The 14,590-nt window shown below is 35.2% G+C and overlaps 1 protein-coding gene across 1 annotated transcript in view; it reads left to right on the plus strand.

Annotated features, from left to right (window-relative positions):
* The window catches only part of DPYD (dihydropyrimidine dehydrogenase), an 864,530-nt gene that overhangs the window by 706,772 nt on the left and 143,168 nt on the right, over positions 1-14,590 (plus strand). The window contains exon 19 of the mRNA XM_047871841.1: positions 26-168. Coding sequence (XP_047727797.1) covers positions 26-168 — 143 coding nt within the window. The remainder of the gene's footprint in view (positions 1-25; positions 169-14,590) is intronic.

The raw sequence follows: 14,590 nt of genomic DNA on the forward strand, positions 1-14,590 counted from the left end.
CATTGATTATTCTCATTTTCTGTAGGCACAGCCATCAGACCTATTGCTTTGAGAGCTGTGACCTCCATTGCTCGTGCTTTGCCTGGATTTCCCATTTTGGCCACTGGTGGAATTGACTCGGCTGAAAGTGGTCTTCAGTTTCTCCACAGTGGAGCCTCAGTCCTTCAGGTAGTACTTGTGTTTGTCTGCCCCTTCAAAGAGCTCCATTGAACACATCCACTGTAAATTATGTGATAACAAATATATGTGTATAAGGTCTCCTGAGAAAGAGACAGTGTGTGATTAAAATGGCAGCACTCATTAAGTTACTGTTGTGAGTAGAGAACAAACCTGAGATTTATTCCCTGACCTATTAAGGACTTATGAACACTCTATCTTTGAAAAATATTTTTTTTTCCTCTCTGTTGCCAAAATAAATGAAACCAGGTACCAAAATGCACACTGTAGAACTTGGAAAAAAACAAATATTTGAAGAAGTCTGGGTAAAAGTAAAATTTTGATTGAAAAATAAAATGAGGGGCACCTGGGTGGCTCAGTCGGTTAGGAGTCCAACTTTGGCTCAGGTCATGATCTCACAGTTCATGGGTTCGAACCCTGCATCAGGCTTCGTACTGACAGCTCAGAGCCTGGAGCCTCCTTCATTCTGTACCTCCCTCTCTCTCTGCTCCTCCCCTGCTTGCTCTCTCTCTCTCTCTCTCTCTCTCAAAAATAAATAAAATGTTGGGGAAAAAAATAAAGAAAAAGAATTGAAGTCAAAGGTAAGACCAATACATGAAATCTACCAAATTTGACTCTGAATTTCCTGGCAGCTAAAGCAAGGAAATTATTAGTTTCACAAAACTTTCCAAATATAAATATAAATTGATCAGCTTCTTGTGATATAGACCTGTGAGAAATTATTCTATTATTGTCATAATGCAATACTTTGAGATGTAGTACATTATCCTCTTAATAGCACTCCTACATATAATTTATTACTTATTACTTATACACTTGCTTGTTATAATGTTGCTGAGCAAAGACTCAATACAGTGCCTCCGTGCATTATAGCATAATATCTGGCCCTGAGGCCAGATATGCAGGTTTAGATGGTCTAACTTGACCCAGGGATAAAATTTTTCATATGATTACTAGACTGTGACCTCTCAGATCATACTCCATTAATATGGATTCTTACTACCTAGCATTGAATGAAATTAGAAAGCATAGAGTTTAGCTTCACTTATATTCTCTGGTAAGAAAGTGGAGAACAAATATCTCATGTTGCTAATTTGACAATCAGAGTTAACATCCTCTTACAAAATACAATCTAAGGTAGAAATAATATATATCAGAATGCTGATAGAAGATATAAATAAGAACCACATTTCAAGACTGAAAATTATAATAACTAGAATTTAAAACAGTTAATGGGCTCAACAGCAGAATGGAGACAACAGAAGAAAGAACCAGTGACATGGAAGACAGAGCAATAGAAATTAACCTCTCTGGAAAACACAGAGAAAAAAGACTGAAAAAAACAAATGAACAGCACTTCGTGGAACTGTGAGACTATAACAAAAGATCTAACATTCAGAGAAGAGATCACAGAAGGACGAGATGACAAAGAAATAATGTTTGAAAACTTCCCAATTTTTTAAAAGGGCAAAATCCTGTAGATTCAAGAAGGTGAATGAACGTCAAATATGATAGATCTAAAGAAATCCATACCAAAACCCATTATAGTCAAACTTCTGAAAACTAGACCTTGGAAAAAAAAGGACTTTGGAAACAATAAAAAAAAAAATTTCACCTAGAGGGAGAAAACAATTTTAATCAAAATAGACTTCTCATCATAAAGCATGAACTCCAGGAGGTGGAACAATATTTTTCAGTTGTTGAAGGAAAAGAACTACCAACCTAAAATCCTGTATCCTTCAGGAACAAAGGATAAATCAACACATTCTTGGCTGAGGAAAAACTAAGAGAATTTTTTGACAGGAGACCATAACTAAAAGAATGGCTAAAGGAAATTCCTTAAAAAGAAAGGAAATATTAAAGAAAGTATCTTGGGACATCAGGAAGAAAGGAAGAGGGAAGGGTAAGGAAGGAAGGAAGGGAGGAAGAAAGGAAGGAAGGAAAGATATAGGAAGAAGGAACACCATCTTCAAGAAAAATATGAGGATAATGTATGTCTAGGATTGAATATCACCTGAATTTACTTTCATGAACATGGAGAAATGTATGCACTGGAGGATGCAAGTGGGTTATGAGAGGGTCCCAGAAAAGATGCTTGCTTATTTCCAAACATGTAGTCTTAGGCAAGTCACACATGAGGGTGAAGATTGTTGACATTCTTCCATGTGCTGGTTCTAGCTGCTGCTACATACAGTATTTCCACACCTACCCAAGAGTGAAATTGTTTTATTGTGCTTCACTTTATTGCACTTTAAATACTACATTTTTTACAAATTGAAGATTTGTGGCAATCCTGCATCTGACAAGTCCACTGGCACCATTTTTTTCAAACAGCATTTGCTCACTTTGTGTCTTTGTATCACATTTTGGCAATTCTCACAATATTTCATGCTTTAAAATTGTTATTATATCTGTTTTGATGATATATGATCAGTGATTATGACTCACTAAAAGCTTAGATGATGGTTGGCATTTTTAGAAATAAAGTATTTTTTAATCAAAGGATGTACATTTTTAGACATAATGCTATTGCACACTTAATAGACTATAGTGTTGTATAAACACAAGTTTTATATGCACTGAGAAACCAAAACAATTTCATTTCACTTACTTTAGTGCATTATTTGCTTTATTGTGATGAGCTGGAACTGAACCCACAATATCTTTGAGGTGTGCCTGTACTTTGACACCAGTTGAAGCTTGAAGGATGAAAGTAATGTAGCCAAAGTCACATGACTAGTGCTAGGGACAGACATCAGGTTTTACAACTGTAAAGCCAATGCTCTTCCAATTGCTCACATTGCCGACCCCCTCCTAGAACCTCTAAGATACGAGTATCAGTAATAGCCAGGTCTTCCCCACCTACTCAAGGCTCACATATTCAGGCTACAGCTTATTCCTTAGAGTACGGACGCTAAGAAGAGAAGAAATGTGAAAACATAGAAAAATTAATCAACAAATGTGCCGAGTAGAGGTGTACTTAGTGTGTGGACCATAGTATGTCAGCATATGTAGAATACTATATGTCCTCACAAAACTGTATGGTGAAATAATCATTCAAATTGTGGTTTCTGCTTAGGCTCCTCTTGGATCAAGAAGCAGAGAATCACTCAAAGTACCTTAAGAAAATGGAGCCTATTATAGTCTATGCATCAGTGGAGCCTAGGACTAGAATTGTAAGAAGCAATGGGTCAGTTCTCAGGAGAGATCTTCTCCATCTCTCTTCTACGGTCCATGTGATTTCTCCCTCAGATGAATCTATAGTTTTCACTCTGTCTCCAGAGCTTACTCCTTGTTTCTGCCTCCCCTGGACTTCTACCCGCCACATGACACTTGGGCCCACTCTACATGGTAGTTTTTCAGCTCCAACTTCTACATGAAATGCCTCACTAGCTTAATACCTCTTGGCTCAGATTTCAAAAGAGGAAATTCATTTTGCTCAATTAATCTTCTTGCACCAGGCCTCGTCCTAAAACGTTGGTCACCCAATGTGTTGACTGCTTGGTATACAGCAGAAACATACTCAGTATTTGTTGAGTGAATTTGTTAAATAAATGTGTTGGAGTTGTGATTTTTTTTAACCAGCTTGTGAAGAGGTGATGAGGTGTTAACATGGTGTACAAAGTGGTTGCCAAAGGACTTCCCTTTCAGCTCTGTCTGGGAACTGCAGGGAGACTTTCCAGCTATGTAAACTGTTAGTTCCCAAATGACTTTGTTAAAAATGCAAAGTTCTACACATAGGCTTTAACTGGTAGAAGATTATAGATTATGCACCAATTCTACCATTAGCTTTAGTTTTATTTAGCCAGAACACATTTTTAAACCAATTTTAGCTAAAGTATGAACTAAAATCAGTATTAAGAGATACTTAATACTGTTATTAGATATACTTCATACAGTTGTGAGAGGGAAAACCCTTGCATTTAGAATTTTGACTTGACATTTGAAGGGGGTGGAGAATGTGCAATATTTCTGTGTCTCTTTCATTGTAACTGAATTTCACCCTGTTCAGCTCCCTAATCCTGGGTTAATCTAACCTTTAATTTTCTATACTTCTGGGCTGCTGAATATTATTAGAAAAGTTCAAGTAACTCTGCCAGCTGGATTTACTTCAAATTCATAGTGTTTAATGTCAGCTGGGCCATGGGTGCTAGTCAGCATCCGTTTTTGCCTTTAAAAAAAAAAAACATCAAATTCTCTCCAGCAGTTAGTTCATGTCTTTCATGGTCTCAAGGCCCTAAACCCTCCATCAACACCCTGTATTTCTCTGATGCCATTTGTTCACTGGCTCTTTTTACCTAACTCTGTCTCTTTCTCTGATTCTATAACAGTTCTCTTGAAGAGCTCATCCCCTTATATATCTTTAGATGGCATACTGTCAAATCTACCTTTCCAGTTTTTTCTACTCAGAAGTGAAGTACAGACTGACAAAATGCATTTTTTACATGAAGTCATCAAATGAAATGCATTTAAGTATCAGGGTGGTGGTGCTGATACACTGGGATGGGGTATAGAAAGAGAAGGAATGGGTACAAATAAATATTTTGATTCTGATCTTGATACATATACATAGACTATGTAGGTATATGGTAGGTGAGTTCACTACTGGAATAAGGATTTAGTAATTTCAAATTAAGATTTAAATGAATTCAACAGCTGTGACCTTCTATGTGACTTTATAAAAAGTACTGACATTTCAAACTGGAAAGCCAAAATTGTTTCATAAGTTGGATAAGTGTGATAAAACATGCGTCCCTTATTAATCATTATGCATCACAGAGAATCATTCATACATTTGTTCATTCAATAAATATTTATTAAGAACCTACTACATACCTAGCACTGTTACAGGGGTTTGAAATTATTCTGTGAATATAACAGGCAACAGTTCATTACCTCCAGGGCTTACAGTTTAGTGAGGGGAGACACATAACATGTAATAAATATGAAAGATGAGTATATTATCTTGTATGTAAGATCACAAGTGCTATGAAAAAAAAGAGGCCTCACTGAAAAGGTAAATTTCAGGGAAATGTTATCAAAGGAAAATACTTAATGTTGGAGCATCACTTGCTTAAATTTTTATTTGAGGGTTAACTGAAATATAAAAATTACAAAATATTGTAGATCACTTTGCAGTTCATAAACAGAAATGCCTTTTAGAGTTTCAGGTTGCATTTTAATGGGTAATGTTTGAAGTCTTCTTACCATTTCTAGGAATGTATCATTTCTCAGTGGCACTGTTTATTTCTATTATCTTATTCTGCAACTTGCTTTGACAAGGATGTTAACTTCTCAGTGGTGAAGCATCCAATAATTCTACCTTCAGAATGCTTCAGTGAATGTTGAATATAAAAACTAAGGAATTAGCTAGAGAGTAATTTGGGTTCCAGATCATTTCCCTAGTACATCTTTGGAGTGAAAATGACTATTACAAAAGAACCAAATACAAGACTGTGGCCAAGAAATAAGGTTCAAAACCAATTATGTGTTTGTGTTCTTGGGTATCTGCTCTTATAACTTTGTCAGCTAAATGGATTTCTAATTTATTTGTATAAACTCCAGTGTGTTCGAAATATGATTTTTCTTCTTACTTGATAGGTTTTCATTAATTCGAATATGCAAATTAGGGCTCTAAAAAGGACAGGTGAAAATTATTGGTCAATTTTAGATACTAAAATTTGTAAGTACTTCCTTGTTAAATTATATTCTCAAACTCTTCATAAACTCTTGAGGTCTTAAAATCTTCTGTGGGGTTGCTCTGAAGAATAGAAGTTTGCTTCTGTCTGCCAATTAGTTATTCATGAAGAGGACAGTAAACAAATAACTTGAATAATTCCCCTTTAACATAGTTTGAAGAGAGGACTTCAATAAATTAAAACTGGGGTTTTGTTGTTGTTGTTATGCTTTTACTTTTAGTTTTTTACTCCCAGACCTAGCCTTCCTGCTGAGTCCTATATCCCTTTCCTCTGATTTAGTACTAGTTTACAGTTTCTTATAATAAAAAACTATTTAGAGATTTCTGTTGCAGCTAAAATCCAGACTAAGTCAGTTGCTTTTAGTGATAAGTTTCATTACAAAATGTTCACTCTTCTCTATTGTATATAGATAGAGGATATAAGTACTATACTACCTTTTTTTCACTGAATGACTCTGGGTTTCTATAATTTAATTTAATGATATTGCCCATTACAATTTAATCTATTAAGGACTTTGACTCAGGACATCGGAAATTATAGGAAGCCATCAGTTCATTCATGTACAATTATGACCTGTGCCTTCATTGAGATTGTATGGGTGGATTTTTTTTTATCCCATTTCTTTTGTTAGGGTTTGTCACTGAAGTTAATAGAAAATCCTGAAATACAACAGAACGAGGGAGCATAGTGGGCATTTGCTGTGAAGAATCATGGTCATGTGATGGACACTCACTAAACTTATATAACCAAATCAATTTTTAACAATAATCAAAGCTGTTCTAATGGAGCTAGTTCAAGCTAAATGGAATATTTTAATGTGATCAGGAGATGTATTATTTTATTAAAACCAGTGAAAAAGAAGTAATTGAAGCAGACGATGACACTGTTTCCACCTGAGTGCAGATGCTTTACCGACATTCTCTCTTGGTCATAGCACGCAGGAAGATGTCAGTGCTTCAGCTCTATTGATGGGGGTCTTGAGAGGATAAAAATTTTGCACACTATATTCTCAATTTTTATTGGGTAGGTGGGAAGTAGTTATTCAATGGTTTCTTAGGTTTTTTCCCATCTTCATTCACTTTAAAGTAAGCCTATGATATAGGAATGAAGAATAGTCAATACCATTCAGTTATTTTAAATGGCATCTGAACTGTTTCACATAGCTAGTTAAAATAGACATATTTTTCTTTCCACTATGCAGTTTCTTGTTTCCTAGCTTTAATGAGTGCTTCATTTACAATTTTAAGAACAATTTGCAAGTGGGTATTGAAAAAAATAGAAATCCTATATTCTTAGAATGATATATGAGAAAAAAATATGCTCTTAGTATCCATTCAATGAAATTACAATTACCGTGTCAATTATTACATTATTTTAAATTAGTTTAATGGATGGTTACTTTTAACAGAAGAGGTTTTAATTTTTGAAAAGCATCATGATTCCAGTGCAACAGTGTTGTTTATAAGCAAATAGAGGAAATTAAATGGAAACCTGTTAGGCCTTCAAATGATTACACACTCTCCACTTGGTAGGAAGATTAACATCTAAATTCAAAGGGAATTAACTGAAATTAAGTCTAATCTTTTTGAAAGACAGTTTTACCATAAGTATCACATAGTGACTGTTTTATGTGAAAAAATAACCATGAGTTAGCAAAGATGTTTGTAGATACAGCCGTTATGAAATATCTGATCTTGCATAAACTTTGGCCAAAGTTTTTTTTTTCCCTGACTCTTACCAGATCCTTTATGTTGTCTGCTTCTTTTCACATTGTATGCAGAGATATGGTTAACTACTAGTTAAACTTCTTTGTCAAAAAATCTTCATATTCCTGACCAAAGTTTTAAATTACTACTTATCCTCTTATTATTCAATTAAAAAAAAAACCCAGTTGCTTAGATATTTTCATGTCACATATTGTTTTCCAAATATTGTGTTTTCTTTGTTGCTTTTCTCTCAAGCTTTTGAATTTATCAGTATCATTTGAAATGAGTTGTGATTGGGCATAACTGATTTTTTAATAACCATCCCATAATTTGTCCATCCAAATGACTGTTAGAAATAGTCACTTTGGGAGGTAATGTATTTTGAATACTATCAATAACTACTCTTCATACTTTGAGGGTGGATTTTGATGTTATTTATGTTTAATGGAAAAGTATTGAAGAGTGACTGTCTTTATGTTTTCACAGGCTGACACCACACCCCTTCTCTCTTCTCAGATTCAAGAACAAATAAATGCCCAGTTGGCCCTGTCTACTTTGTACTTTCATGGCATTTTGTTTCCTTTTTAATTAATGTTTTTATCCTCTAAGATTTCAATTCCCTCCTCTTCTAAGGATACTGACAGCCTCCTTCATCCTTGGTTAGTTGCCTTGCAGATAATTTTTTGATTATTCCCAAGGACAATGGTCCCCCAAATGTGACTTTATCAACACAAGAACATCACTTCTAGCGGAAACATATCTCTAAGTGCATGTTTTGTTAACAGTAGAATGTCGACATCAACTTTCTACACAAAAAAGATATTATTAAATATTAACCCAAAAGTCGGACTAACAAAAGTCTCTTTCCAGAACCATTTAGTACTATCATGTACATAATATATTTGAATTTTTTCCCCCAAGGGTTCAGATTAGAATAGATTGTTTGTGCCATTCTAAGTTTTTTTTTTTCTCACAAGAAAAGAATGAAAACATAGACCAAAAGGACATTTGACAGTTGATTCCTCATAAATGCCTACCTCCCTAAGAGTTTCTAATCATGACATTCAGTTTTGTACCCCAGTATTTTGCTTTGCATGTGCTGTCCCAATTCTTTATCACTTTTCTTAGTTACAGTTTTGAAATGACACTGAATTATTAGCTTATGATAATAATGATGTTCCTGGGTTATGACCTATCTTCTTTTTAAATGACTTCTGTCTTCTTATGCTTACTATCCTTATTCTGATGGATAAAAAAAACAGGTTTTGATATTTTTACATGCTATTTTAAGACCGGATCCTTTGATTTTTTTTAAATACATTTTTATGTTTAGGGGCAGCGGTTTCTTTTTGCAATTATAACAAACCAAACCTTAGAAACTTTATCCTCCTGACACCTACACACATGTGTACAAGCCTCATGTAAGTCTTGTAGTAAAGCCTCACTTTTGGCCATCACCCCCACAATATATTCACAGCAAACTAGACTCCCTGGAGTTACTTTCTTCTCAAAAGATCCAGTCATCATTTTAGTGGTGGTGCATTCTGAATTTACTGAAGTGTGTTTTTCTTTTCTTTTTTTTCTGTTGAGACACTCGTGATTTTCTTCCTAGCCCATATTTATTGGAGCAGATTTTGGTCTGATTTCTAATAATCTTCAAAGATTAGACAATGTTAAGATTCATTTGCTTGCTTTCTGATCTTGATATAGGATGTGTCTAAGGCTGAGAGAGAGTAGAAAAGAGGAGAAGGAAAGAAGACCCTTGCAGACAGTAGCTGCACCACGGAACACATAGGGCTCTGAATCAAAACTGGAACTGAGCTCTGAGACCTGCTTTAGAAAGGCTAGTGGTATCTCTTCTTCCCAAGGTAAAATTAAAGCTCAGTAGTTCTGCCTTATGCCTCCATATCATTGCCTAATACACGGGTTTTGTTTTTATCTTGCAAACTGATGTTTTCAACATCATGTTCTTAATGCATTTATTTAATAAACCCTATTATTGGTTGCTAGCATGTTTTTGAAAACTTCAGTTCATTCTGTCCTTGAAGATCCTTAATAGTATTGTGTGCCATTGTTAGATATCCAGAGGTGGTTGTATTGCCATGTATAGTGTGGTAGTTAAGAGAAGGAGCTCTGAGGTTCTACCGCCTTTGCTCAACCACGAGTTTCACCATTTAATGGCTGAATAAATTTGAGCTTATTTAACTTCTGTACACTTTGGTGTATTCACCTATAAAATGGAAGTTTATAGGACCTATCTCAGTGGGTCATTGTAAAGAAGAAGTGACATTTAATATGTTGAAGGGAATACCACAAATCAGAGTCCCAGTCCCTGGAGTGTCTCTTTCTTGCCCCAGCCACCCTGGTTCAGCTACTCTTCTTGCCACCCAGCAAAGCCTGGCACGTCAGGGAGACTTCAGCACCCCGGTCCAGCTCTAAGATTAATGAATATCAACTTTGTATCTGTCTCTAATTTAAAACTCCTAGAAAAAAGAATAACTGGATTATGTAATTCCAGTAGTGCAATTGACATTTATTAAGGGCTTTTTTGGAACAGATGATAACGATTTACTGAGAAATAAAGAACAGGCAAACAATTTGAGTGCACATTTATTTTTGCAGTATTAATTGTGAGTATTGATGCAAATAATGATTATGAAAAAATGTAGTGAAATACTAAAATTCTTACAGGCCTAAAAACATTTTTGGAAGACCTTTAGTGGAAATCACAATTATGTCTCCCATTTAGAAGTTTAGAAAATCATTGATAAGTTTAAGGTTTATGAGAACTTCTAAAGGGAATTGCTGTCAGGGTATTTCTTTAGTTCAGTGACTCCTAACTCACATTTCAGAAACCAGGCTTAGGCCAGATGACCTGTCTAGCGTAGGAACATTATCAAGTTCACCATTGAAATACAAGCTTATAATTGGTTCCCCCAGATAGAATAATTATTGGTTAAGAGTTTGGCACAAACATGAGGAACTATGGGCTTTGTCAGTAACATCCTATGCAGATATATATAATATTGACTGGATTATTGTATCTTCCTCTCACATTATACTTAAAAAAATTCATCTCTGAAATGAACTGTTTACTTCTATGTTAAAAGTTTGTTCTAGAAAAGAAAATTTCATCATTAATGTTCCCAAAGAAAATGCATTTAAGGGAAACTTTTGAATATTTTGCTACAGACTACTGAACAAATTGTAATTTCAGGTAGAGAACCAAATATTTTTCTGTTTTATCTAAGTGAACAAAAAAATCATTCAAGAATTTGGCTCTCTAGCAATGTATCTGTGTATCGTGTATGTATTTTATGGCATCAAAGTTATAGTTCAGTAGATTTCTAATAGGCTTTTGAGACAGAGACATGAATTTTTACAGATTCTAATTACAAGTTAGAAGTCATGTCACTGTAGGAAATTAAAAGTGGAGACAATTAGGGAAAATTCCAGTTGAAAGAAAAATGCGTTATGGAAAAAGCAATAAAAGCACAAAAAATAGGAAAGTAAAATCACTTCTCAGTAGCTTCTATGATTCAATTGTAGATCAATAGTGTGTAGTTAATGCATTGCCAAGAGAGCATTAATTTGCAATTACCACAGGTGATCTGATCCTCTGTGTTCTGTCCATTGACACAAATGACCTTTTGTTGAAAGAGATTCTGTAGTCATTATTTTAAATAGAGCAACAGAAGGCAAAAGGAAAGTATAGGTCACTTTCAGTCATAAGTATCTTACATCACACAAAGTGGGAACCATTGTAGGTTAGCCCCAAACAGTCACATGATGGAGTGTAATGAGCCTGAGCATGGGCATGTCTGTTTGCATACAAGGTGGATGTAACATACACTGGGGTGATGGTGGTAAGTATGATTCAAGGTGAAACTACAAATCCCCTGAATTAAGTATAACATAAAGTAGACCTTTGATAAACCTCTATGATAAGGGAAGATACGAGAGACTTTGGTTCAACCAAGTAGGTGTTTTGCAGTGCTTCTGTTTGATGCAAGCTGAGTAGCCTTGTAGGTAGAGCATCTGGGACAATGGCACGTTCTTGAAAGCAAGCAAGAAAGAAAGAGACCTCCATTCCCTAGAGACTATATCCTAATCATAAACAGTATGGCAAGGACCCACACGGCCTTGTCTGGAGTTTGCGACACAGACAGTAATATCAACCTCAGGATTGCCAGCCAGGCACAGGAAGCCCAATAAGACTACATCTTACTGATGCACGCTTCAGCACAAATGAAAATGCATCAAATAGCTTGTAGTGAAATCCTAGCTCTGCTGCTCACTAGCTATATGACTTTGGCTTTATTGGATCTGTGAACATTTTATACTTCAAGTTTGTTATCTGAGAAGTCGGGTTGATGATAATAATACCTACTTCATAGGATGGTTATGAGGATTAAATATTATCACATGGAAAGCATCTCAAACAGTACCTACAACACAGTGCCCACAGATGTTGGATATTAATTATATCACCATTATCATCATCACCCCCTGCTACTATTTTTATGCATTGATAAAGAATTTTAAAAACAAAATTTACACCCCTCTATTCTAACTTTTCACTAGCATGTATCTTAGCTTAGGCTGATTGGAAACAGCACCTGAAGAAAAGGCCGAGTGCTAAGGTTCAGAAAGTAAAATCTAGAGTAGCTAGAGAAAAAGGGAATAGAAGAAAGAGAAAATTGGGATCTGAATACAAGGTAATGCATTACTGAGTAGTCCACTGCTTCACAAGCTGCAAGCAATACAGACAGTCAATTGGCCACATGGAACATCTCCAGATAGACTAGATAGAAAATAGTGCCTTGGGACAATCCATCCCAGGGAAATGTGAGAGAAAATTTATCTGCCATTCCTTCCAGCCTTCTTTCTCCCATTGGTTGAAGTTCATCCTTCTGGAGGGTCACGTGTCCCATTCTGGCACTTCATCCAGGATACTGACCTCTTCTGTATGTCTGGTTATCCAGCCTGTATATTCATAGTGACAGATAACTTATTATCTTATAAGTTATCCAGTTAAAATTATAAGCAAATTCTGCCTTCATACTGTGGAAAACCTACCTCCATATATCTTTCTAAAACTAGACAGAATACATTCATGCTATTTTTGTAAAAGCCTAGAATTTCAGAAATGGATAAAAACTTGTCAGTGCAGAGACAGCTAAATATTATATTTATATTGTCCTTATTATCTTTGTTTATGACTATTGATAGTAACACAGGTAAGTGAAAATAGTGATAATAAGTGATAATAATATTTTTACTATACTATAACCTACATTCTGTCCAAGAATGAGACAGAGAAAGCTAAGAAGTTGAGTGTTCTCAAAAATCACTGTTAGGGAATTAAATGGGTACCCAAAGACTTCCTGAAACCTGGAGAACTTAGGACAGCAATGACCTAAGCATGTGGAATGCACACTGCTTATATCTGGAAACACAGAAAAAGTAATCTGGAAGGCTTTCATGATGTTCTTTTAAGATTGAGTAACATGTATGCAAAACATCTTCCAAAGCTATTAATCAGAAATATATTTCACAAACAGTTGGGACTTGTACCTCTCTGCAAAAGTGTCTAAAATGGTCATAATAGTGATTTGAGAAGGGGGAATGTTATCGTTTGCCTGGCTCTCCAATCATTCCTTGGTCAGAAGCAGCAGTGATCCATGAATCATGCAAATAGTCAAGCAAACCAAAAAAAGAGACAAACAAATAGATGGAGTAAAGAAAAGGGAGGAAGAAGGACCTTATTGCCAAGTAATTGAGGACTGAATGCAACTTTGTAAGGGAAAACAACTTGTTTATACCAGCTTTCAACTTTTTCCATGGATAGGCACATTTTATTAATAAATAAATAATTTTATGTATTTTATTAATAAATGATAGGGGGCGCCTGGGTGGCTCAGTCAGTTGAGTCATTTGAGTCCGACTTTGGCTCAGGTCATGATCTCACAATTAGTGAGTTCGAGCCCCATGTTGGGCTCTGTGCTGATAGCTCAGAGCCTGGAACCTGCTTCAAATTCTGTGTCTCCCTCTCTCTCTGCCCCATCCCCACTCATGTTCCATCTCTCTTTGTCTTAAAAATAAATAAAACATTTTTTAAAAATTTTAGAAATAAATGATAGGCACTACTTAAATCAGACAGTCTAATTTCTATCTTTATCTAAAGTTGCCTTATAAAAAATTTAAAAAATGAATAAAAAGCATGACTATCAATGAAAAAAAATAATAAAGTTGCCTAGTAGGTCATTCTGGCTATTTAGAGTATTACCCATTCTAATTATGTGTGAGATCTGTAGTGGTTTTTTTCAATAGTAGATTTTTATAGATTTTGTAGATTTTTATAGCATCTGGCATTCTAGTGCCTGGGCTTTGTGATACCTATCATAATAGGCCAACACCTATAGGGAACTGATAATTAAGAGAACATAAACAGCTTCTCAAAGCTTACCTATAATCCACAGCTTACCTATAATCCACAGGGTATAAGTACATTTTAACTTTGCAAATGATAATAGCAAAACTATTATGATGGGTAATGCTTATACAGAATTTATTATGTGCCAGATACTTTGTAAGATAATAGTTATATTAGTTCATTTATCCTCTAGTAATCCTGGGAGAGATAGATATTAGCATTGTCCATGTTTTATAGCCAAGAATGTTAAATTACAAGATGATAGGTGGCAAAGCTGTGATCTAAATTCAAACAATTTGACCTAGCATCTGATTTTCAACCACCACATTATATTGGCATTTTTGCCTACTAGAATGACTGTTATCAAAAGATAGACAGTAATAAATGCTGGCGGGGATGGGGAGAAACTGGAAAACTCATGTATTGCTTGTGGAAATGTAAAGTGGTGCAACTACTTTGGAAAACAGTTTGGCAGTGTCTTAGAAAGTTCAACATAAATTTACCATACAATCCAGAAATTTCATTCCCAGGTGTCTACCCAAGAATAGTAAAAACATATATCCACAAAAGGA

Source organism: Prionailurus viverrinus, chromosome C1 (assembly GCF_022837055.1).
Source record: "Prionailurus viverrinus isolate Anna chromosome C1, UM_Priviv_1.0, whole genome shotgun sequence".
NCBI lineage: Eukaryota > Metazoa > Chordata > Mammalia > Carnivora > Felidae > Prionailurus > Prionailurus viverrinus.